The sequence below is a fragment of the Megalobrama amblycephala genome, linkage group LG15 (genome assembly GCF_018812025.1).
Source record: "Megalobrama amblycephala isolate DHTTF-2021 linkage group LG15, ASM1881202v1, whole genome shotgun sequence".
Lineage (NCBI taxonomy): Eukaryota > Metazoa > Chordata > Actinopteri > Cypriniformes > Xenocyprididae > Megalobrama > Megalobrama amblycephala.
In genome coordinates, this window is record NC_063058.1 from 30,740,791 (window position 1) to 30,765,190 (window position 24,400).

Below are 24,400 nucleotides of genomic sequence, written 5' to 3' on the forward strand. Positions count from 1 at the left end.
TGCCTGATGGGAATTTGATTCAGTCAGAACAAAGGGAGTCGTCTTCAATATTTCTTTATTGATCCATCGTCTAACCAGAAGAAATGGATTTGAGGCCTAAAGAATCTTCTGCTGTTTTCTTTTTCCTGGTTATTTTCACACTCAGCAAGTTCAGTGAAGTGCAAAGTAAGTGATGAACATTTTAAACTGAAAAATATTACATGATCAGATGTTCTTTTGTAGGTTAAAACAGTTAGACACATAAAAATCCCAAGTGATTTAAGATCTTACACGGTACACTGTGGGAAAACATGATTAGATATGATCATTACAAAATCTTGTTAATCTTGAAAATGTTAATATTTCAAGTTGTAAGATTTTGTTTCAAGCTCTGCTAGTTATGTTTAATTGAACATCAAGGCAATTTTGTTTCAAGAATAAGACATGGTCGATTGAGGAAATGTGTCGATTGTGTCGAACACTATACGATCATACTGAGTGATCAACTTCTAGCATTAATCTTGATGTTTTATGTGCATGTTTTTTACTGTGGATACATTTAAAAATGCTTTGAAAATTAAAAACTAAAATTGTGGTCTTATTTCAAATAGCTTTACATCTAGTCTATACTCTTATTTTACACATTCCAGAAATTTCTGCTTAATCATATTTTTTTATTTGTTTTTGGACATTATTTTCATATTGTTGATTTTGAAATATGTGAATTTAAAGGAATAGTTCACGCAAAAATGAAAATTCTGTCATTATTTAGTCACCGTCAAGTTGTTCCAAACCAGTATGAGTTTCTTTCTTTTGCTGAACACACACAAAAGAAGATATTTAGAAGAATATGGGTAACCAAGCAGTTGATGGATACTATGGAAGTCAATGGGGTCCATCAACTGTTTGGTTACCAACATTCTTCAAAATATCTTCTTTTGTGTTCATCAGAAGAAAGAAACTCATACAGGTTTGGAACAACTTGAGGGTGAGTAAATAATGACTGAATTTTCATTTTTGGGGTGAACTATCCCATAGGCCTACTTGTGTTTTGTTCCATACTTTCTAACTTGTTGCAGTGCCAACCAGGACCATTCATGACTATTAATTCTGAATTCCCTTTCTCTGAATGGTACAGGCATTTGCTCAGCAGAAGTCATAAGTTTTATTAAGGAAAACAATGCTATTGGTGACATAGTTACAGAAATCAAGGCTGATGATGGGGTGACGGCCACAATCACCAGTCAAACTCCAGCGGATCTCTTCAGCCTTGACGCATCACTTGACGGATCATACAATCTCATTGCTGAAACTGTGATGGACTTTGAGGTTAATATGAAGTCTGTCTGTTTTTGTGTTCAGCCAACACTCTCTAAATGTATCATTTACACTTTTTTTTTCTTTCTGGGGTGTAAAGTACAAAATGCTTACTAAATGTACTTCGTTCTTGAGAAGAAATATCTTTGCAGACACCACAACTAGAGTCTTTGATCTAAACTGGTGTGTTTTGGTTGTTTTCTCCAGTGCTTGAAATGGGCCGGTATTCGCCGGTACACAGTATTTTTTCCTTTAGTGTACACCGACATGTTGCGTGTACGGAAGCCCGCCACACCCTCCTTCCTTCAGGAACACGTTTTGAACTGAGCATCGGGAGTACCGACACTTTTATTTTTCCACTTCATGCACTGGTTTTCTCACTTAGAGGTGCAGTAAGCGATTTCTGAGAATCATTGTCTCACCCCTTGTTTACACTGCACGCGTGTGCGGCGCGTTACGGCTCCTGCGTCGTTTTGGTCGTCCTCTTCGCGGTGTCAACTCACACCAGGAGCATTTCAGAAGTAAAGCGGCTGGATTTGCGAGACTACTAGATTTGCCTGTCTGACGCTGTTTTCCCTGATTTTTCGTGTTTTTAATGGCTAACTGGTTATATTTTTTAATTGTGTTTATATGCCATACTTTATTTTGCTGTAGCATACAGACAAAGTTAATACACTTAAAAGTCCAGTTATTGACATCAAGGACAAAAAAAATAAAAAATCAAGTTTTCCAACTTCGAATCTCGTCGTCAATTTCTAGCCTCCTAGTGCTGTGAAATATGAGCAGGAGTCTTCACAGGGTGATTATTTTGACTTTATTTTGTATTTGAGCTGCGCGGCTTGGACGCGGCATCCCTCAAAAATAGACTTGTCGCCTATCTTTGGCGAAGCGGTGAGCTGCTTCTGAAATGTGCCGCGGTGCGGCTGATGTAAACACAAGCATTGACTAGAGTGGCCGCGGATCAGCTCCGGTAGCCGCGTCGCAACCGTAACGTGCCACAGACGCGTCCAGTGTAATTAAGGGGTCACACTGTTTGAAATCAACCCAAACAAACACACCCCTCTCTTCATTGCTCCGCCCCCAAAATGTACAAACACACAATGCAAGAATGGATGGTTGCGTCCAAAATCACATACCATTTATCGCATATTAAGTAGGTACTTATTATGAGATCGCTCAAAAGGTATGTTCTATACAGTACGAATATGTTTATAATAAATAATCTGGATGTACTACATTCGGCATGTTGCCTTTATTATGTGACCTACCAAGGTCAGTTGTGTTGCTTCACTGCCATTTACAAATCCTCTCCCGTGGCCTCATGGGATAGTAAAGTGTCCAAAGTATGCGCGCTTCAGAATCTCGCCGAAAGTAGTAGGTAGTTTTTTTGCCTACTCATTTATGAACATTGTAATTTCAGACATACTTCTTTTGTGACATACTGTTTTGCCAACTATATAGTAGGCAAGTATGTGGTTTTATGTGAAATAAAGTGAAGATGACGAATGAACAACAAGGGAAGAACAAAAAATGAACATACAATACAAAAGAGTATGTACAAGCAAGAGTTCATTGTTAGTCGCAAGCAGCACACACTCAAAACCAATGTTACTCTCATATGAGACAGATGCAAAACAACATCGGCGTTCGTTTTCAGGACTTCCTGCTTCAGTTTCTCCAGCACTGGAAAGCTTTTCTAATATTAATGTGGGTCCTAAAGCTCTTGCCTGATCATAACCAGTGATATTCCTCTGACCTTTTCTCTTTGTGTAATGTCTCTCAGCCATCTCTCTTTCTACAGTCTTTCTTCAAATCGCTCTCCTCCCCCATCATGAGTGGACACGCCCCCTGCTGCTGATTGGCTACAAGTGTGTTGTGCCACTCTGTCCGATCCACTTTAAACAGCGTTTAAGGATGAAAAAGCTCTCTTGAAATTACTTAAGCTATAATAGAACTGACTTTAGATACTTAAGTACAATTACACGTCATTTTTTTATTTTACTTTCAAGTGTGGTTTTGGTTTGATAATTTTGATAAAGTAATAGTTCAGCTTGATTATTTCTCAGTACTTTTACACCCCTACCTGTATTCTGTTTTACTTATAGTATTTCAAAGAAGCCAATTTGTTTAAAATACTTAGTTCAAACTAACATATCTTTTTTGTTTTGTGATTTTCTTAGACGTTTGACAAGAACACACCATATGAGGTGAATGTTGAGTGTACAAAAGATGGTTCTCCTACTGTAAGTATTGATGTTTTATTTAAATGAACCTAAAAAATCCTTTCAGATGTTTGCTATTGAAGTAAACTCCTGCATGTCAAATTTGTATCTTGTAGACCGCATTGGTTCTGAGAATAGCCGTTCAGGATGTAAATGATAATCCACCAGAGTTTGCATACAGCCAGTACTCACTAAACGTTGATGAGGTACAATGTCAATATTCTGTTATACTTCTTTTGCTGATGAACTTTTAATGTTGCCTTTGTTGTACAATTTACCTGTTTATTTCTCTACTTTTATCTCATGGACATTTACAAAATCTAAAAGCTTGTAATGATTTTTGTAGTTAACAGAAGTGGGAACCAGTGTTGGTCTAATCACAGCAATCGATCCTGATGAAAGTGATAGACTTTACTACCGTCTGGATCCTGAGGTACACAACAGAAATCCCAAAGAATGTGTATAGAGCTTGTATACATTGCATTTCATGGTAATCACAAGAGTCCTGTTGGGAACCAAGTGTTCTCTAAGAATATTCCCCTTTACATGCCTTTAATGCTGGTTCCAAATTATAATTTAAATTCCACTAGGAATACTCTTCATGGTCCAATCTGTCAAGTCACAAACGAGCATTTCAAGTCTCTCTGTAACAAGGCTTTTGTTCTCTCAGGAATATTTCTACCTCCAGACTGATTTCAGTCCCAACATTATGGTGAAAAGTCCTCTGGATTATGACAAAGTTCAAAAAATCTCAATGATGCTTTATGCACAGGTGAGTTGGTTTGAGGTTTAATGTCCAAAGATGCTCCTTTTTGTACAAGCAACTTTCATTTGATGACATTTCAGGACACGGCAACTGGATCTACAGGAATAGTCTCACACACTACCTCAACCACCATTGAAGTCAACATCAAAGACATTGACAATCGTCCACCGTGGTTCCAGCCCTGTAATAGTGACCCCAACTTTGCACAAGTGTGCATCATGCCTGGTTATGAAGGGACGGTCCAATTAAATGAGCAAGAGGTGGGTATCGGTGAGTTTCTCAAGGCCAATTCAAACTGCCCCAACAAACACCAACACTTCACACATTATAAAGTTGGCCAGCATTCATTGGGACAGTGTGATTTAGCCTGAAGTAGTGGACTGATCTTGAGTTACAGCATCAGATGAGCATATGAATGTTTTTGTACACCACAGACAGTTCCTTTGGAATTGACGCCAGATCGAGTGTATGCCATTGATGGAGACAAAGGCAGGAACGAGGATATTTGTTACGCATTTCTTGGAGGTGAGTTTGTAGTCCTCATGGGTTAAAATAAAGAATATATGTTCATCCAGGAAGAGTTAACATGAGTTTGTAGTCCTCATGGGTTGAAATAAAGAATATATGTTCATCCAGGAAGAGTTGACAGGTTTTAATTAGTGAATTTTACATGTTCAGGAAATGAAGATAAAACTTTTGAAATCAACATTGACACTGGAAACATCACAATGTTGAAACCAGTAGATGTGGCAGGTCCAATTGTTCTTACTGTCATGGTAAGAGAATTTTTTTGTTTTGTTTTGAATGTTACATGCAATCAAAAACTTTGTTTACACTCTTGAAAATAAAGGTTCTTTATAGGCATCAATGGTTCCATGAAGAACCTTCCACAAAAGGTTCTTCATAATGGAAAAAGATTCTTCAAATGTTCTTCACACTAAGAAAGAAAATGGTTCTTTGAAGAATGTTCAAGGTTCTTTGGGGAACCAGAATGGTTCTATGGAATCACTGCAAAAAAAACCTTTATTTTTAAGAGTGTAGTTGCGTCCTTTTCTTAGGCATATCAGAAGGAGAACGTTGATCAGTTTGCCACCACCACAGTCATCCTGAAGGTGGTGATATCCAGCAATCACCCTCCGACATTTGTGAAGCCAAGTTACGAAGGTTTTATCTCAGAGGATGCAGGTGTGGACAGCCTGGTGCTGGAGAGCAAAACGTCCAACAGACCTCTCCGGGTTCAGGCTACCGATGAAGACTTTTCTAATGTAAGTAAATCTTGGATTGCATTGAATATTTAGTAAAAAAAATGTTACATCAATTGTTGCATTTATACTCAAAATGTGCTTAATTGAGGAAGATTTGTCTGAATTTATCCGATAAGAAAACATGTTTTCTGCTCAGATTTCATAAATGACATCCATTATTGTACTACTTCTTGTGTAAACAGCTGGATTTTTGTTTTTGTAGGGGTATAATCCTGCCATCAAATTTGAGGTTGTAGATGGTACTGAATTCTCAATTACTCCAGAGGGTTTCATACTCATGGCGAGGACAGTTTCACCTGGCACTGTGAATTTACGAGTAAGAACATATTTCATATAATGTTTAATGCACTTTGACACATGAAAATATTTATAACTGTGACTCAATGTGACTCAGATGAAGGTGGTTGACACAAGCAATGGTGAATCGAGCACCGTCTCTCTTACGGTTGAGGTCACGCCAGGTAAGACCAGACCAATACTGCATGCTATCAAGATAACACCTAATTATAACAGGGATAATTAAAAGTGGCTAGCAGGGTGTGGGCTAATCATGGTGCTTTTTGGACATTCTGGCTTTTCAGCAAACAGTTTGGGTGAAGGATGTGTGGATATACCTTTCTAGGGTTCAGCCCAATCCATTTTCATTTCAAGCCATTGAAGGAAAACATCCATAAATACTACAACGCGATTGATTTGGTCCATAAAATGAATTTTTAATTCAAAGATTCACTTGAATCAGCCAACAACAAAGCTCTTGATTGGTGACACCCTTTCTTCTACAGGGGTTCCCACTACCACACCGGTCACTACTATCATGACTTCACCCATCGTAACAACAGATCAGACCTCTAACACACAGCTAACAGACATCACCACCACCTCTAACCCAGTCACAACTATGCTCCCCAGCACAGGTATACTTATTCTAATTAGCCTTGCTTAATCTTCTTCTTCTGGCCAGTTGCATCAACTTAAGTTGCGTTCACGGCAATGTTGGAATTAACATCTTCTTACAACTCGTAAACTCATTTTCAGAAGGCTACACTTTATTTCGATTGTCCACTTTAGACATTCTACTAACTATAAGTACCTTGCAACTACATGTCAACTAACTCATTATTAGTAGACTGTTAACTTAGGGTTTGGGTTGGGGTTAGTAGAATAAGTTGACATGTACTTGCAAAGTTACTTGTGTAACCCCTTCTGTTCGAATCGCCCGCTCTAAGCAGGGCTCGAACCCGGGTCCGCTGGCATGGGAGTCGGGCTCTCTAACAAGGAGGCTCAAGACCATACTCAAGACCAAAGTTACTTAGTAGAATGTCAAAAGTGGACTGTCGAAATACCTTTCTGAAAGCTGCCAATAGTACCACATGACCGCTGCAGTTGATAGTGATGCCACAGAAATGCATTATTACAAATATGAGGATGTGAATCGCTCCGAGTTGAACATTGCGGATTATCATCTCGTAATTACAACATGGCGTGAACGCAGCATTAGCTTCTTTGCTAAGACTTTGTCTTAAGAACTAGTCTGACCAACTAACAGCAACCCAAATCTTATTTTTCAAATTAGACCTGTTTACGTTTTTATTTAACTGATTAAAAAAAAAAAATTATGAACAATCTTAACGAAAACAAAATTGATGACAAACATCTTGAGGCAAGTCTAAGCATTTTATCCAACCTGCCACTGGTGCCATCATAGCACATAATAAAACTGATTAAAAAAAATCATATGGAATCAAGGTTGCATGTTTTATGCTGTTGGGCTATAAGGGTGTGTGCTGATATTTGTGAAAACACATTAAGCATGTAATTTGAAATGATTGCAATTGTGAAATTCCAGCAAAGTTAAGCCAAGGCAGTTTGTGTATCATTCTTGTAAACCCAGTTTATGTTTACCATAGTCATGCCAGCAACACTTTCTTCCCTCTCTTGTGCTCCAGGAGGACTACAGTTAAAAACAGGGGAGTTCAGTACGGAGGAAATGGCGGCTGTAGGAGCCTCTTTGGCTGTGGTTATCGTTCTCTGCTTGGTTTGCATTGGACTGATGGTGCACCGCATCAAGGGCCATAACACAGCCTGGAAGAAGATCTCCGAGGCTAGCATTTTCCGTAGCACAGTGAGTTTCCACACTCTTTAATCAAAATAGTAAATAAATGTATTCTCACATAAATTCAAATTCTAACGTAATTGGTCACATTAAGTGTTCATAAAACCATTCTTGTGTAAAATTTCAGATTGAACTGATCTGTTTTCTATGGAGCCCCGCACATGACATGCAGGAAAAAAAATAGTAGGCTAAATCATGTGCACAATTTACTATTTTATTCCCTCGATTTATAAATTGTGTGCACGATTTAGTAATTCGTTCCCTTGATTTGCTAAATCATGCACATGATTTATAAATCGAGGGAATGAATTAGTAAATCTGGTGCACGATTAGCAAATCGAGGAAACAAATTAGTAAATAGTGTGCACGATTTAGCAAATTGAGGGAACGAATTAGTAAATAATGCGCACAATTTAGCAAATCGAGGAAACAAATTAGTAAATAGTGTGCACGATTTAGCAAATTGAGGGAACAAATTAGTAAATAGTGTGCACGATTTAGCAAATCAAGGAAACAAATTAGTAAATAGTGTGCACGATTTCGCAAATTGAGGGAACGAATTAGTAAATAATGCGCACAATTTAGCAAATCGAGGGAACGAATTAGTAAATAGTGTGCACGATTTAGCAAATTGAGGGAACAAATTAGTAAATAATGCGCACAATTTAGCAAATCGAGGGAACGAATTAGTAAATAGTGTGCACGATTTAGCAAATTGAGGGAACGAATTAGTAAATAGTGTGCACGATTTAGCAAATCGAGGGAACGAATTAGTAAATAGTGTGCACGATTTAGCAAATCAAGGAAACAAATTAGTAAATAGTGTGCACGATTTCGCAAATTGAGGGAACAAATTAGTAAATAGTGTGCACGATTTAGCAAATTGAGGGAACAAATTAGTAAATAGTGTGCACGATTTAGCAAATCGAGGGAACGAATTAGTAAATAGTGCGCACAATTTAGCAAATCGAGGGAACGAATTAGTAAATAGTGTGCACGATTTAGCAAATCAAGGAAACAAATTAGTAAATAGTGTGCACGATTTCGCAAATTGAGGGAACGAATTAGTAAATAATGCGCACAATTTAGCAAATCGAGGGAACGAATTAGTAAATAATGCACACAATTTAGCAAATCGAGGAAACAAATTAGTAAATAGTGTGCACGATTTTGCAAATTGAGGGAACGAATTAGTAAATAGTGTGCATGATTTAGCAAAAAAAGGAAACAAATTAGTAAATAATGTGCACGATTTAGCAAATTGAGGGAACGAATTAGTAAATAATGCGCATGATTTAGCAAATCGAGGGAACGAATTAGTAAATAATGTGCACGATTTAGCAAATCGAGGGAGCGAATTAGTAAATAATGCGCACGATTTAGCAAATCGAGAGAACGAATTAGTAAATAATGTGCACGATTTAGCAAATCGAGGAAACGAATTAGTAAATAATGCGCACGATTTAGCAAATCGAGGGAACGAATTAGTAAATAATGTGCACAATTTAGCAAATCGAGGAAACAAATTAGTAAATAGTGTGCACGATTTAGCAAATTGAGGGAACGAATTAGTAAATAATGCGCATGATTTAGCAAATCGAGGGAACGAATTAGTAAATAATGTGCACGATTTAGCAAATCGAGGGAGCGAATTAGTAAATAATGCGCACGATTTAGCAAATCGAGGGAACGAATTAGTAAATAATGTGCACGATTTAGCAAATCGAGGAAACGAATTAGTAAATAATGCGCACGATTTAGCAAATCGAGGGAACGAATTAGTAAATAATGTGCACAATTTAGCAAATCGAGGAAACAAATTAGTAAATAGTGTGCACGATTTAGCAAATTGAGGGAACGAATTAGTAAATAATGCGCATGATTTAGCAAATCGAGGGAACGAATTAGTAAATAATGTGCACGATTTAGCAAATCGAGGGAGCGAATTAGTAAATAATGCGCACGATTTAGCAAATCGAGGGAACGAATTAGTAAATAATGTGCACGATTTAGCAAATCGAGGAAACGAATTAGTAAATAATGCGCACGATTTAGCAAATCGAGGGAACGAATTAGTAAATAATGTGCACAATTTAGCAAATCGAGGGAACGAATTAGTAAATAATGTGCACGATTTAGCAAATCGAGGAAACAAATTAGTAAATAGTGTGCACGATTTAGCAAATCGAGGGAACGAATTAGTAAATAATGCGCACGATTTAGCAAATCGAGGAAACAAATTAGTAAATAGTGTGCACGATTTAGCAAATCGAGGGAACAAATTAGTAAATAATGCGCACAATTTAGCAAATCGAGGAAACAAATTAGTAAATAGTGCGCGCGATTTAGCAAATCGAGGGAACGAATTAGTAAATAATGTGCACGATTTAGCAAATCGAGGGAACGAATTAGAAAATAATGTCCACGATTTACTGAGCATAAATTGTAATATTAAAATTTTCATTGCATAACATTGCAAAAGCATTTTCTATCCTTACATACATTTTCGGATTGAATTTCAAAAATAGTTCATAAATGTATTCTCATGTAAATTCTCATTGATTGCAACCAATTATGTTGAATTTGATTCAGCGTTCATAAAACCATATGTGTAAAATTTCAGATTGAACTGAACAATGTTTATAAACTATTCTTATATATATATATATATTTCTGATTCTCAAGTAAATGATCACATTACAATGTTCATAAATTCTTATGTTAATTTTTGGATTGAATTGAATAGTTCGTAGAAGCATTCTCATATTAATTATCAAATTAAATTAAATAGTTCACAAAACTATCCCTACATTTTCAGATTAAAATAGTAAATAAATGTATTCTCATGTAAATTTATATTAAATCAAATTCTCATATAATTGGTCACATTCAACATTCATAAAATCTTTATTGCATTACGTCAAACTTGATGACAATTTATACGAGAACTATTACATTAATGTTAGTACTTTCTATATCTAGAGCATATTTATTGGAGTATTTTTTGTTTTTACAGCTTGGTGGGGGCTCGGGTGGTCCTAAGGAGGGAATGCAGTACAGCAACGAGGGCTTCCAGCATGATGGGGATTCTGGAAGTGTGAACTCTAATTTAGCTGCAGACCTGGAGAATAAACTGGAGTCTGGGCTGAAGCCACAGCAGAGACGCGGGCTACCGCAGGAGAATATGACCCCCAGCGCCGCCTCCGTTCTCAAGACCACCAGCAGCTCTCAGCCAGACTCCAGCAGCCTGGCTGAAACCATCGACGGAGAGAAGGAAGTAAAACCAATCCTGACCAAAGAGCGGCGCACTGAGGAGGGCTACAAAGCGGTCTGGTTTAAGCAAGACATCGACCCCAACACCAAAGAGGACGTGGTCATCATTCCCGACACTGGTGACGCGGATGGAGACCATGAGGAAGATGACGACAGCGAGGATGAGGGCAACCTAAGGACTGACTTGGATTCAGAAGACGAGGAAGATGAGGAAGGACTGACGTCCATTTGACACTCATGTTTATCCTTTTTCATATTCCTTTCTGATAATAAGTCTGTAAATATTCTTCACAAAATGAATATAATTTTCAGTTTCTAGCAAAACTAAGTCAACATGAAATCATAACTGAGCCTATTTGCTTTTTATTTATATATACACTGTAAACCTGAATAAGTTGGCAAAACTTAAGGCATTCTGTTTAAGTAAGCAGAACTGGCAGATTTCAATTTTGTACTCATACATTTAATTGCTAATTTTAGTAAATTAATTCATACATTTAACTTAAAATTATCATGTAATGTCAACGTAATTTTTAGAAGTGGAGATTTAGCTAGCTATAACTGCTAAGTGGTTACACAATGCTTTGATAACATTAGCATAACATAACAATTGCTGAAAGAGTACAGCAATGAAGAACATTTATCTGTTCTCAAACTAAGCTCATGCTCCATTCGTCACCATGATGGAAACCGCCCAAAAAAACACATAACAGAAACTCTTCTAAATTAGAAATCCCAGCACAGTTTCAGGGAAATTTAAGTTTGTCTAAATTAAAAGAAGCAAGTTCATAAAACTAAAAGAAAATTGAACAATTCAGATTACTTAAAATGTGTCAGTTTCGTGAACTCAAAAAAAAAAAAGGTCTAAATACTCAAAAGTTATATTTATTGAACTAATTTGTTTAATTTGAGTTTGCCCAACTCAAACCAATTAATTATTTTGAGCATTGGGGTTTACAGTGTATATATATATTTTTTATACTCATATATACATCTCTTTCATCTATCATATATCATATATATACATACACATTATATTTACAAACTTTTCTGTTAGATGCGATTAATCGTGATTAATAACTTTTGTGACTGATTCATCCGTGCACATTATTCTAAAGAAAAAAGTCTTTCATAAATCTAATAACTTCAATCAATATCTCTCAGAAATACATCGGATTGTGGAAGTAAATTGGTTGTGAACTGTTTCATGTTGACTAGTGCAGTGTACAAAAAATACGGTTACACTTTATTTCGATGGTCCACTTTAGACATTCTACTAACTATTAGTATCTTTGCAACTACATGTCAACTAACTCTCATTAAAGTATTAGTAGACTGTTAGGGTTTGGGTTAGTAAAATAAGTTGACATGCACTTGCAAAGTAACTTATGGGAGCATCAAAATAAAGTGTCAACAGATATTAAGCAGACAGTCTGCACTCGAAAAATGCTGGGTGGTTTCAACCCATGTTTGGGTCAAATGTGGACAAAAATTTAAACCAATGGCTGGGTTTGTCCATATTTGACCCCAAACATGAGTTGAAACAACCCAGCATTTTGTAGAGTCTACTAATACTCTAACGACTAGTTGACATGTAGTTGTCTATATTTAGTATGTAGTATGACTTATATTTAGTAAAAATAAAGTGTTACCAAAAATATTTTTATTAATAGTAAATAAAAATAATGTTTTTTTCTTTCACTGTAAATTGTTTGATGTCAGTTCTTTGTAGAATTTAATACACTGCAAAACATGAAAAAAAAAAGATTAAATTCTCCAATAATTACTTTTAGCTAGAGTCATTTTTTACACCACAAGCATTTTTTTTTTCCAAATCAACCTCATGGTTTACTTATAGTTGACTGCACAGGCGAAAGCATTTTACAGTGAGTTCACTTATCACTGGAAATCAGATATGTGGCCTGTATGGCGAGACAGTTGCTATAACAACCTTGTGACGTAAACTGTTTATATGTGTGTTTGTGACATTGCAGTGGACTGCTGCCCTTTCACATAACAATGATCATAAATTATTTTATAATAACCTAGATAAGCTTCAATGATTAACCTGAGAATGTGATGTGAATGCTGTATTGCTAGTTTGCATGCTATTACAGATGACATATCAAACAAACACACTGAAACAGATCTAAACAAGTTAATCTGACAAAATATCTCAATATCTCAAGTTTTTGTATTGCACTGGTTTATTCGATCTCATAACAATGAAAGTGAATCTTGGACTTGCTTTATGTGTTTATATGTCAATACTATCAACGACGAAACGAATCTGCAGTGGTCAGATGGTACAAGTCGGAGCTCAGAGCTTACAATTTGTAGTTACGAGTTCTACAAAGATATGAATGCTTGTTACAAGTCGGAACCTCGTAATTACGGTAATTCTAACATGGCATGAACATATCTTACATAATATATAAAACTTATGCAGAGAAGCAAGCACGCAACCATCTTTAGAATTTTTTTACCGTTTTTGCGGTATACTTATTTGGGATCGCTGTTGAAGAGTAATTAGCTGGTGAAGTGGATTTATTTATTGTAGAGTTAACGAAAAATATAATTGAACATTTGTAATGTTGGAAGCTGATGTCATACATGACAGACGGAAAGATTTTAAAACGAGCGGTTCATTCACAAATTTGTAATATCTTACCTTCGTGCCGTGGAAATAAAAACCGGAAGACAGAACACAACGCGCGCAGCGCTGAAAATGGGCGGAGCTACATAAGGTCTACGCGCCAGAGAAACGCGCGCGCAGCCATCTTTAGGATTGAACTTCCGTTTTTGCGGTAGCCCTTTATATTTCTGTCATCACTGTCAAAGAATAATTAGCTGCTGAAGTGGATTTACTTATTGTAGAGTTAACAAAAGTTATCATGAGCATTGTAATGTTTAAAGCAGGTCTATTTTGTTAAATAAAATAAAATATAAAATACTTATACTTTATTTCAGCTAGCTGCCAAAACAAAATGTAGTTTTTATTTTAATTTAGTCTTGATGTAGCCTACTAAAATAACTAAAACTGATATAAAAATTAATAATAAAAAAATGGATATATTTCAAACAAACAAAAAAACTAAAAGAAATGACAAAAACGTCAGTTAAAATTAAAATATAAAAATGAAAACTAATTTAAAAATGTATGAAAAACTATAATAGTATCCCAGCGATACTAAAATAACACTGGTCTGCATGCAGGTTTCTTGGTAGATCTGATCGCAATCCTTAAAATCTGCTTCTTATTATGCAGCGTTTCAAATAAATAAATAACGAACATTGATTTGAACAAAATTGAACAAAAATTTGTCCTTTACACATTAAAAAAAAATCAAGTCAAATGCAATAAACAATATATTCACTGTCGTATGCGACTCCTGCATGAGAGTTTTATCATAAAACGAATACCAAAATCCTCTAAAGCAATTTTGACCACTGTAGGTTTTTCTCGTGTTTCCAGGAAAAGAGAGAGGGAGACCACAGCTTGACAAGAAGAATGCATGTTTCCACAAACACCAGTGAATATAACATTGTGACCAATCAAAATCGAGCCATTTAATTATCCAGAACTTTATATAAGAGATTAATGAACATGTCACTTAAAGTAGACAGCATGTCTTGTGAACTCAATCTTGCACACATGCAAAAAAAAAAAAAAAAAAGATTTAAATGGAACAAGTTGGTTCACGTTATAAAATGTATTCCTTGTAGGCCTGCGGTATGAACTTTAAGAAGCTGAATGAGTGCTCACATTTCTTTTGTCTCACATCTTTGCTGGATAAAAGCTCATTCACTCCTGCGGTTCTGGGTCAATCTGACCTGCTTTTATTAAAGGCCCTTCATGGAATGAATGACAGCGGATTGGGAACCAAGACAAAGGTCAATAAACCTCTGAAAAAATAACAAGAGAGGGGGAAATGATGTGTGTTTGGCATGAAAGCTCTAACAGCATCCCACATTGCCAATTTTATGTGGTTTTATTCTGGAGAAGAAGAAAACCTCCATAATTGTTTCATTGTTCAGGTCTGGATGTGTCCGGTGGACTGCTTTGGGATTTCAATGGCACTTTACAAGCAAAATCAAGGGTGTATCCTGGCAACCGGGGGGTTTAAACTTGGGAAAAGACTATATATTGGGGTAAAACACCAGCTAATGAACTTGAGCATGATGGGAGCATGAATACGGTAAGACTGAGCTACAGAACCGCACATTTAGAAATGAAACAGATGCAGATCTAAAGAGGTGAGTGTGTTTGTTATATAATTACTGCAATGGAAGTCAATTTATTTAGTTGATGCTAATTCATTAGGCTAAGCTGTCATACTGATAGTTTCTTTGAAATCAAATCTTCATATGATTTCATATGGTTCAAGTACAGGACACATCAAAGCTCTTGCATAATGACTTCTGAAACCAATTCAAGGACATGAAGAGAGTTTTTCATGCAGCTTATGAAAGCTGGTTGTGTACTTTATTTCTTCTGTGGAGATATTTAGCAGAATTGGAAAGCATGCAGCATGCCAAGTTCAGTTTTGGGTGTAATTAATTAATTAATTTAAACAATAGTGGATTTAACATTAAAATGTAATGTTAAAATGTATGTTTTTATTGTAACCTTATCCCTTTATACACATTGGTCAGTCAATTTATGCAGTTGAATATTGTTTAGTTGAAAGAATTAAAGGTGCAGTTTTATGTCTATTCTTATACTGTTCAACTGGTCGAGGTTGATGTTATATTTAGAAAGTAATTAGTAATAAGTAATCCAATACTTTTTTTTAGAGAGTAATTAGTACAGTAATCTAATGACACTGTTGAGGATGTAATTACACTGTAATTGTTGGTTTAACTTAAAGTAAGTTACTGGCCTTAAAATGTTGAGTTCATTGAAATTAAAAATTTGAGTTAAAGGTGCAATATGTAATATTTTCTGTCCACTAGAGGTCGCTAGAGGCCTATTCAAAACAAAGGCGTAGCTTGATGACGCCAAGTTTGAGCATGTAATCATGGGACGTGGTCTTCACCTCAAGGGCCGGAGGAAAAGAATTGGGATTGGACTCGTGAAGAAATCATGTTCATGGATGTGATTATTAACGTTACTGTAGTATGAAGCAGAGCAGGAGCGAGTGTTGTGGAGCTGAACGAGGAGCTGGAGCGATTGATCAACACACACCTCACAAGCAGCGGGACTTTTATTATGACAGAGTCGCCGGCGCTGCTTCCGCTTTTCCGGTCATGAGTATGAGGTAACGCAGCTCTGTTTATCATATTAGATACATTGAGTGTGTTAAAAATGATGTTATAATGTTACTCTGTGCGTTCGCTCGGCGGCTGCTGTGAGACACTGTTACACACTGCAGTAAGATAGATCGATTTTACAATATCATATTAAATGCTGGATGATTGTGTTGATAAATGGCATGCAATTAATTTTAAAATGTATTGTATGATGGAGAAAATTCTGTATTACTGTTACTAAAAATAAAGCTTAATCTGATTATGCTATGTTAGCTACTTGACAAAATAGTGTTTTTTCTGAGGCATGGTAAAGCATGGTACTCGCAAAAAATCAAGAAAATTAGATTTAAACAATAAGACTAAACGTGTTGAGCTATATAACAACAATTAGTTTTCTGTCTATAAATATATCACAACAGTTGTTCCCTTGTCTGTTAAAACATGTTAATATTAAAGCGTCTTTGGTGTTTCCATGGTTTCTACAAAATAAACCGGAAACTGAGGGTGACGCGGGTATGACGCAATTGACAGGCGACTCCTCACACGTCCCGGAGCCTTGGTTAAAATTGCACAGTTTACAAATAGTTGCAAACATTTGGGATATTGTAAGTACTCAAGTGAACAAAATATATAACACTGTCCTAGTGGTTTTTGGATATTTTACTGCAAAATTCTTACATATTGCACCTTTAATACAATGAAGGAAATTTGTTTATCAACAGAAACTCAAATGTTATCTGAACCAAATTATTTGAGTTGATTTGACTAAAGAAAACATGCTGTGATAAATTCTTATAGCCTAATTATTATTATTTTACAGTGTAGCTAGTAATTAATTACTTTAGTGGAGTAACTTACCCAACACTGGTCAGTTTCAAAAAAAGCACCACAAAAGTATCACAAAAAATGAGCAGCAAACTGTGTGCAATGCGTGTTTACCAATGTATAACTGATAGTTTTTGTTAATATTTTGAATTAGATTTAATTTTTATATTTTTTGTTTTCACTTTAAATGTTATGTATGTAGTTTCTGCGACACTAGAGGCATCTAGCAGAATTACAAAAATAAAGCATATTTTGCAAAGGTCCCTTTGGTGCGTCTCGCGCCTCCAACTCAAACATCATAAACACAGCTGTTACGGGTGCTTGTGAAGGCATGTCTCAAACAGGTAAAAGTAGGCTACTTTCAGTAAAAGGTCCAACATTTTAGGAATGCTATGTGTCGTGAGGAAGCAACTGAGTAGGTAAATAACAGCGATATAATATATATCTCAGGACACGTGACCCGCCACAGCTGTTTGAGGCTGTCTACACTGGACACATCAGAGTAAACATTATAAACATTTATCTTCCTGAACGGGTGCATGATGGTGCTTTATGGCACTGAAGCGTCTATTATTATGGCGTTCGAAAAAGACCAAAAATAAGCCTTTCTGCTTCACGCACTCGTCTCACTGAATATAAAGTCTTCGTCTATGGCAAACTCGGTCCTGGAGGGCCACTGTAGAGTTTAGCTGCAACTTGCCTCAACACACCGGTCTAGAAGTTAGCTACTATAGTATAGTATATACACACTTTTTACAAAGGTGTAACGCAATGTACATACAGTATTTTAATGAGTGTTAGAAAATGTGAACACCATGAATGACATGTGACATCTGCCTAGACGCTTCACTGACCCACGTGGTTTACCTGACGTCTGCATCATGTCAGTGATTAACAAAATACCCAGCATACCTTATTTTGGCAAAGTTCCACAGTAGCATGTATCATTTGTAGAGAGAACATCTCCAGAATGCACCACAACATGCTCTGTGGACAAAAAATAAATCCTAGATGGCGGATAAAACAAGAGAGATGTTTATTTTATAAATATATGTCATTCAATGATGCTGTAAAGTATTAATTAACCCTCTGGTGCTGCTCATGTGGCGATTTTTTTATTTCAATGAAATGAATGTACTATATTTTAGTTCGATAATGTTTTTATCTAATATTTTGTATTTTTTAGGGGATTTCATGGTACTAAATTATATTTATGGAATAGTTATGATCTATTAATTACCTGTTAACCACTTTTTTGAAAATGAAATTTCCAACTTAAACTGTCATAAATCTTGAATGCTTTGGAGCACGGACTTAAGTTTGGTTCTCTTTTTAAAGAAGAATCTTGGCAGATTATTGCTTAAGTGAAACTAAAAAAAGCAAGTTATAGACATTAAAGTTTATTACTATGAAAAATGCTTATTTGTTTTAAAAAAAACTTTTATTTGAAATATATATTTTCCAAAACATGTTTTACTCTAAAACTGTGATAAAATCAAAGCCATAAATCTCAAAAAAAAAAAAAAAAAAAAGTTGTGTTCCAAATTTGAGGTTGATATCTCAAAAAATGAGCTTTCAGTAAGATTTTATTTGAGCGCAGTACCAAACGCTTCCACTGGATGAAACTCGCTTCCCATTTATTTCCAATATGCTCATTTTTGGCTGTGAACAATACAAGTGTGACAATTTTTTTCATGGCCATTTAACCTTTTCGAATTATGTCCATGATTTCTTTTTGGGTGTGTGTGTGTGTTCACATAGCAAATGCCAAAACCTTTACCATGTTTCGTACCATTCCGCTACTCAACATGCTAACAGTTAACTATTGCAGTTTTACGGTGCAATTTCCAACATTTTAAGATGCTTAATATATATTTAGGTGCACAAGGTGCATCTGTAGATGACTTGATGATGGAGCAGGTCATCGAGGGTACGGTAAACACCGGCGCTGCGGTGCAGGGAACATTACTGGTGCTGACGGGAATGTTACTGCTGATTCTGCTGCATAGAACATTTGGAGCCAAGAAGTGGAAGAACCAATCAGCAGTCCCGGGTGAGTTAAAAACCAATAATATTCACTGGGAACAATCTATCAAGTGGTTACACTTGGTGTGATGTGCTTGCTGTTTTTCAGGTCCTGGTTGGTGGTTGGGTCTCGGTCCGGTTCTGAGCTACAGTAGGTTCCTGTGGATGGGGATCGGCACTGCGTGCAACTACTACAACGAAAAATATGGCAGCATTGCTCGGGTTTGGATCAACGGGGAAGAGACCATTATACTCAGCAGCAAGTTCTCAAAAACATAAATGTCATTCATCTGTCTAGCAAATGATTGAATACGTAAATGTAAACTATATACATAAACTAGCATGTCCTATTTCTCAATTTTAGTACTGTAAACCCACAATGCAAATTTAATTCAATATAATATACGTTATATATTATGAGCAATATTGTTTTAAATGTAAAAGTAACGAGAGAAAATTGAAAAAGTACTAAAAGTACTAAAACTACTATGCTACTTTAAAGTGTCATCAGTGGTGGAGGTTCTCCGTACACAGCGCAAAACCCGATGTGGTAACATTACCGAAAATTTTGGTGAAATTTTTCAGGCAAAAAGGTCCAATGACTTGTCAATAGTGTAGCTATGTATGAAGCACAGCTCACACAGAAGTCACTTTCAAGCAGCTTTCTGTTGGTCAACATGGCGAAGCTGCGTGACAAATTTGAACCTGTTTTGCTTGGAAAATTTTTCGCCTTCGCGCAAAATTCCCAATCACCTGGCTTCCAATTTAAATGACTGGATTTCACCTGTGAAAATTGGCCGAACAACCATTAATGTCACCGCACCTTAACTGGTAATGAAATTAGCTGTTGAAGTGCTCAAGAGCGCCCCCTATGAGGCCGAAACATAATTTTTTGGTACAGTCTGCAAAGGCTGTACATTCAACTGTGTGCATACACTAACGTACGCTTAAAAAAAATGAAGTATACTCAGAGCTTTAGGGTAAGTTTACACAACAATGATGTACTAAAAACGGAAACGTTTTCCTTCGCGTTTTTCACATATAGACAACAATGTTCACAAGGATCCGCGAAAATGACTAAAAATGATGTATTCTGCTGTCAGGCCAGTAGATGGCGATGTAATACGCATGCGCATAAAATCACCATTTTCACACATTTGCGTTTTTGTCATTTACATGGAAACAATAACGGTATCGTTTTCAAAAACTTGCATTTTGAAACCAAAAAGTTTGCGTTTTCAGGCCCCCAAAACGGCGTTGTCGTGTAAATGAACGGCCAAATCGCATAAAAAGTTTTCTGTTTTAAGTTGAAAATGGTGTCGTGTAAACGCATTTTGGATGGGGTAAAATTTTAGTGTAAAAAACGAACAACTGTTTCAGGTCCTCCGCCGTGTATCATGTTCTGAAGAGCAATAATTACATCGGGAGGTTTGCCAGTACAAAAGGTCTGCAGTGCATCGGCATGTTTGAACAAGGCATCATCTTCAACAGCAACATCACACTGTGGAAGAAAGTGAGAACATATTTCACCAAAGGTGGGTGTTATTCACTGATCTCAGATCAGATTCTACACAGAGTAATCAGAATATATTGTTTATGTGTTTGTGTAGCTCTTACAGGTCCAGGTCTCCAGAAATCAGTAGATGTGTGTGTCAGCGCCACCAACAAACAGCTTGACGTCCTGCAGGAGTTCACAGACTGTTCAGGACACGTGGACGTGCTCAATCTTCTGCGCTGTATTGTGGTGGACGTTTCCAATAGACTCTTCTTAAAAATCCCTCTCAATGGTCAGCCTGCAAAACAAACATCTCATTATTCATGCTAAAAAAATAAAGGTTCCTTAGTGGTTCTTTGGGTTACTCTTTTTATCAAGAACCATTTTTTGGCTTGAATGGTTCTTCAGACATGACAAAAATGATTGATGTCTCACTTTAGATTCTTTTGATCGGATTGGTCTGATTATATCTATTACCAGAGGAGATGGCTGTAAAACCCTTGAATATGCTGTGATACTTCTGATGAATTTGGATGACTATAAATGAATATTTCACAGTACACTCTTAAAAATAACGGTTCTTTATTGGCATCAATGGTTCCATGAAGAGCCATTCCATTCCTCAAAAGGTTCTTTATATGCGAAAAAGGTTCTTTAGAGTATTGAAATGTTATTCGCACTAAGGAAAGATGGTTCTTTTAAGAAAGTTCACTGAAAGGTACTTTGGGGAAACAAAAATGGTTCTTTTATGGCATCACTGAGAAAACCTCCTTTTGAAACCCATTTTAAGAATGTAAGATTACTAACTTCTCTTTTTATACTTGTTCAATGCAGAGAAAGACTTGCTGATAAAGATCCACCGTTACTTCAGTACCTGGCAGACGGTTCTCATACAGCCAGATGTTTTCTTCAGACTGGACTTTGTGTATAAAAAACACCACGTGGCAGCGTGAGTCCAGTTTGAGAGCAGTTTCTGCTACTGTGCCTTTAAGAATTGTGCAAATTATCTCTACTTTGATTGGTGAAGGTTTTTACACATGAAATGAGCAAAAACAATAACTTGCAGATTGTGGATTTGGTGTTCGGTCCATATTGTTGGCCTTGCTCCATCTTTTGATGATTGTTGTAGATCGTAGTTTGAACAAATGGTCATTTTGGACATGCAGATCTTTTTAGTTGAAGGTTCTGTGAGCAGTTTTTTGCATTTATTCTGGTAAAAGAAAAAAGGTCAATTTTAACAAGAATTTGACACATTTGAGTTTGCTGAAACATGATTTGGAGGCCATTTTGAAGAAAGGGCATGTGGTTGAAAGGATTGGGTGGTTTAATTTGGTGGCAGAAATTCAGAAATCACTAAAATCACCATGAAATCATCTCCATGCAGTTAAATATCTAGATAAATTGTTCATACACCTCCTTTAAGAAGTGTTTTCTTGCAGTAAAGAGCTGCAAGATGAAATGGAAAAGCTTGTGGAGCAAAAGCGACAGGCCATCAATAACATGGAGAAGCTGGATGAGACGGACTTCGCAACGGAGCTGATATTTGCTCAGGTGTGTTCACAAACACGTACTCTTCATGTATGTACCTACATTAAAGCATCAGTAAGTGTTAACTTACCACACGTGTCTGTAGAACCACGACGAGCTGTCTGCGGACGATGTGAGGCAGTGTGTGTTGGAGATGGTGATCGCCGCTCCAGACACCCTCTCCATCAGCCTGTTCTTCATGCTTCTGCTGCTGAAGCAGAACTCTGCTGTGGAAGAGCAGATAGTACAGGAGATAGAGTCTCAGATAGGTATGGTAAACCTTTCACAAGACAACTCAATCGAATGCAGGACTATATAGTTGGAACTTGGTAGCTAGTTTTTTGATGGCCCAAGGTGGCCAGCATGACCAAGATCATCTACCAGGTCAACCTTGGCTCCAACAGCTAGTAGTCCAATGTAGACCAGTTAGAAACCACCAGAAACTGGTTTTAACTGGATCATTGTGCATGATAAAAGACGTACATTACTCTTGTCCTCTCAGGTGAGCGGGATGTACAGTCAGCCGATCTGCAGAACCTGAATGTTCTAGAGCGCTTTATTAAGGAGTCTCTGAGGTTCCATCCGGTGGTGGACTTCATCATGAGACGGTCTCTAGAGGATGACCACATCGATGGCTACAGGGTGGCAAAGGGGACAAACCTCATCCTGAACATCGGACGCATGCACAAGTCTGAGTTCTTCAAAAAACCCAATGAATTCAACTTGGAGAACTTCGAGAACAATGTAAATACTGGGAGAATCAGATATATAAGATCATACAAACTTGGATATAAAGGTTTTTTTTCTTCATAAATTGGTGCATTTGTAGATTTTATACCAATTATTCATATTCTTCTACAAATATCCAAATATTTTCTATATTTTTTCAGTAACAGAATGAACAATATTGATCTGTGTAATCAATACTCTCTATTTCTCTCTCAGGTTCCCAGTCGTTACTTCCAGCCGTTCGGCTGTGGCCCGCGGGCCTGTGTTGGGAAGCACATCGCCATGGTGATGACGAAGGCCATCCTGGTGACCCTGTTGTCGAGGTTCACGGTTTGTCCTCGTCACGGCTGCACCATCAGCACCATCAAACAGACCAACAACCTCTCCATGCAGCCAGTGGAAGAGGATCCCGACTGCCTGGCCATGCGCTTCATTCCACGAGCTCAGAACGTCAATGGAGAAACGACGGACAGCAACACTTGAGAGTGCCAAATGAAAGAAGAAAAAACTTTTAGAGGTGCACTGGGGAATTTCCTTTCACCTAAAAGTTTTACAGCATATTAAAGGATTAGTTCACTTCAGAATTAAAATTTTCTGATAATTTACTCACTCCCATGTCATCCAAGATGTTCATGTCTTTCTTTCTTCAGTCGAAAAGAAATGAAGGTTTTTGAGGAAAACATTCCAGGATTTTTCTCCATATAATGGACTTCACTGGGGTTCAACGGGTTGAAGGTCCAAATGTCAGTTTCAGTGCAGCTTCAAAGGACTCTCCACGATCTGAGACAAGGAATAAGAGTCTTGTCTAGAGAAATGATCGGTCATTTTCTAAAAAAAAATTAAAAATTATATACTTTTTAACCACAAATGCTCGTCTTGCACTAGCTCTGCGATAAACCACACATTCGGTAATCATGTTGGAAAGGTCAAGCATGACGTAGGCGAAAGTACTGAGCAAGTGTTTACAAAGCGAGTATGCAAAGTCAAACGGCCTTTACAAAAAAAAGGTAAAACAATGGTGTTGATTTTGAAGTTGGAGGAGAAAATGACGTTTTTCACCCTACCGTGGTACTTCCACCTACGTCACCTTTCCAACATGATTACGTAATGCGTGGCGCATGGCAGAGCAGTGCAAGATGAGCATTTGTGGTTAAAAAGCATATACATTTTATTTTTATTTTTTTTTAGAAAATGACTGATCGTTTCGCTAGATAAGACTCTTATTCCTCGTCTGGGATCATGTAGAGCTCTTTGAAGCTGCACTGAAACTGACATTTGGACCTTCAACCCGTTGAACCCCATTGAAGTCCACTATATGGAGAAAAATCCTGGAATGTTTTCCTCAAAAACCGCAAAAATGAAATTTCTGTCATCATTTACTCACCTTCATTCATTTCGGAACACAAATTAATATATTTTTGATGAAATCTGAGCGCTTTCTGTCCCTCCGTTGGCAGCTACAACTACCATTTTGACGCTTAAATAAAGTACATAAAGGGATCGTAAAACTAATCCATATGAATTGAGTGTAATCCAAATTTTCTTAAGAGTCTCAATCGCTTTAGTTTATATGGTGAACAGATTTAATTTAGGCTTTTATTCATATATAAA

The 24,400-nt window shown here is 36.8% G+C and overlaps 2 protein-coding genes across 7 annotated transcripts; both read left to right on the forward strand.

The window, feature by feature from the left end:
* On the forward strand, positions 1-12,943 carry cdhr5b (cadherin-related family member 5b). 2 transcript variants are annotated; one of them, XM_048158088.1, is made up of 15 exons: positions 1-165; positions 1,118-1,308; positions 3,477-3,539; positions 3,635-3,724; positions 3,865-3,951; positions 4,189-4,290; positions 4,365-4,544; positions 4,719-4,809; positions 4,963-5,060; positions 5,343-5,549; positions 5,752-5,865; positions 5,944-6,010; positions 6,332-6,463; positions 7,496-7,671; positions 10,679-12,941. In XM_048158088.1, exons 1-15 carry the CDS (start codon positions 84-86, stop codon positions 11,165-11,167), a joined length of 2,169 nt encoding a protein of 722 aa, XP_048014045.1. In that variant the 5' UTR covers positions 1-83; the 3' UTR covers positions 11,168-12,941. The 2 variants fall into 2 exon arrangements, with proteins under 2 accessions (XP_048014045.1, XP_048014047.1); XM_048158090.1 differs by lacking the exon at positions 6,332-6,463 and having other exon boundaries at positions 10,679-12,943.
* A 2,053-nt stretch (positions 12,944-14,996) lies between these two features.
* LOC125246945 (brain aromatase) lies at positions 14,997-23,399 on the forward strand. Of its 5 annotated transcripts, none has more exons than XM_048158093.1 (10): positions 14,997-15,134; positions 18,893-19,066; positions 19,148-19,295; positions 20,416-20,573; positions 20,649-20,825; positions 21,368-21,482; positions 21,973-22,084; positions 22,167-22,329; positions 22,563-22,804; positions 23,006-23,399. In XM_048158093.1, exons 2-10 carry the CDS (start codon positions 18,922-18,924, stop codon positions 23,270-23,272), a joined length of 1,527 nt encoding a protein of 508 aa, XP_048014050.1. In that variant the 5' UTR covers positions 14,997-15,134; positions 18,893-18,921; the 3' UTR covers positions 23,273-23,399. The 5 variants fall into 5 exon arrangements, with proteins under 5 accessions (XP_048014050.1, XP_048014051.1, XP_048014052.1 ...); XM_048158094.1 differs by having other exon boundaries at positions 15,071-15,192; XM_048158095.1 differs by lacking the exon at positions 14,997-15,134 and adding an exon at positions 16,157-16,196.
* Positions 23,400-24,400: the final 1,001 nt, after the last annotated feature.

Coding starts and splice junctions, on each gene's coding strand:
- cdhr5b (XM_048158088.1), top strand. CDS start 84: ATGGATTTGAGGCCTAAAGAATCTTCTGCTGTTTTCTTTTTCCTGGTT. Junction 5,866..5,943: donor CTGGCACTGTGAATTTACGA/GTAAGAACATAT, acceptor AATGTGACTCAG/ATGAAGGTGGTTGACACAAG. Junction 6,464..7,495: donor AACTATGCTCCCCAGCACAG/GTATACTTATTC, acceptor CTTGTGCTCCAG/GAGGACTACAGTTAAAAACA.
- LOC125246945 (XM_048158091.1), top strand. Junction 20,826..21,367: donor CTTAAAAATCCCTCTCAATG/GTCAGCCTGCAA, acceptor TGTTCAATGCAG/AGAAAGACTTGCTGATAAAG. Junction 21,483..21,972: donor AAAAAACACCACGTGGCAGC/GTGAGTCCAGTT, acceptor GTTTTCTTGCAG/TAAAGAGCTGCAAGATGAAA.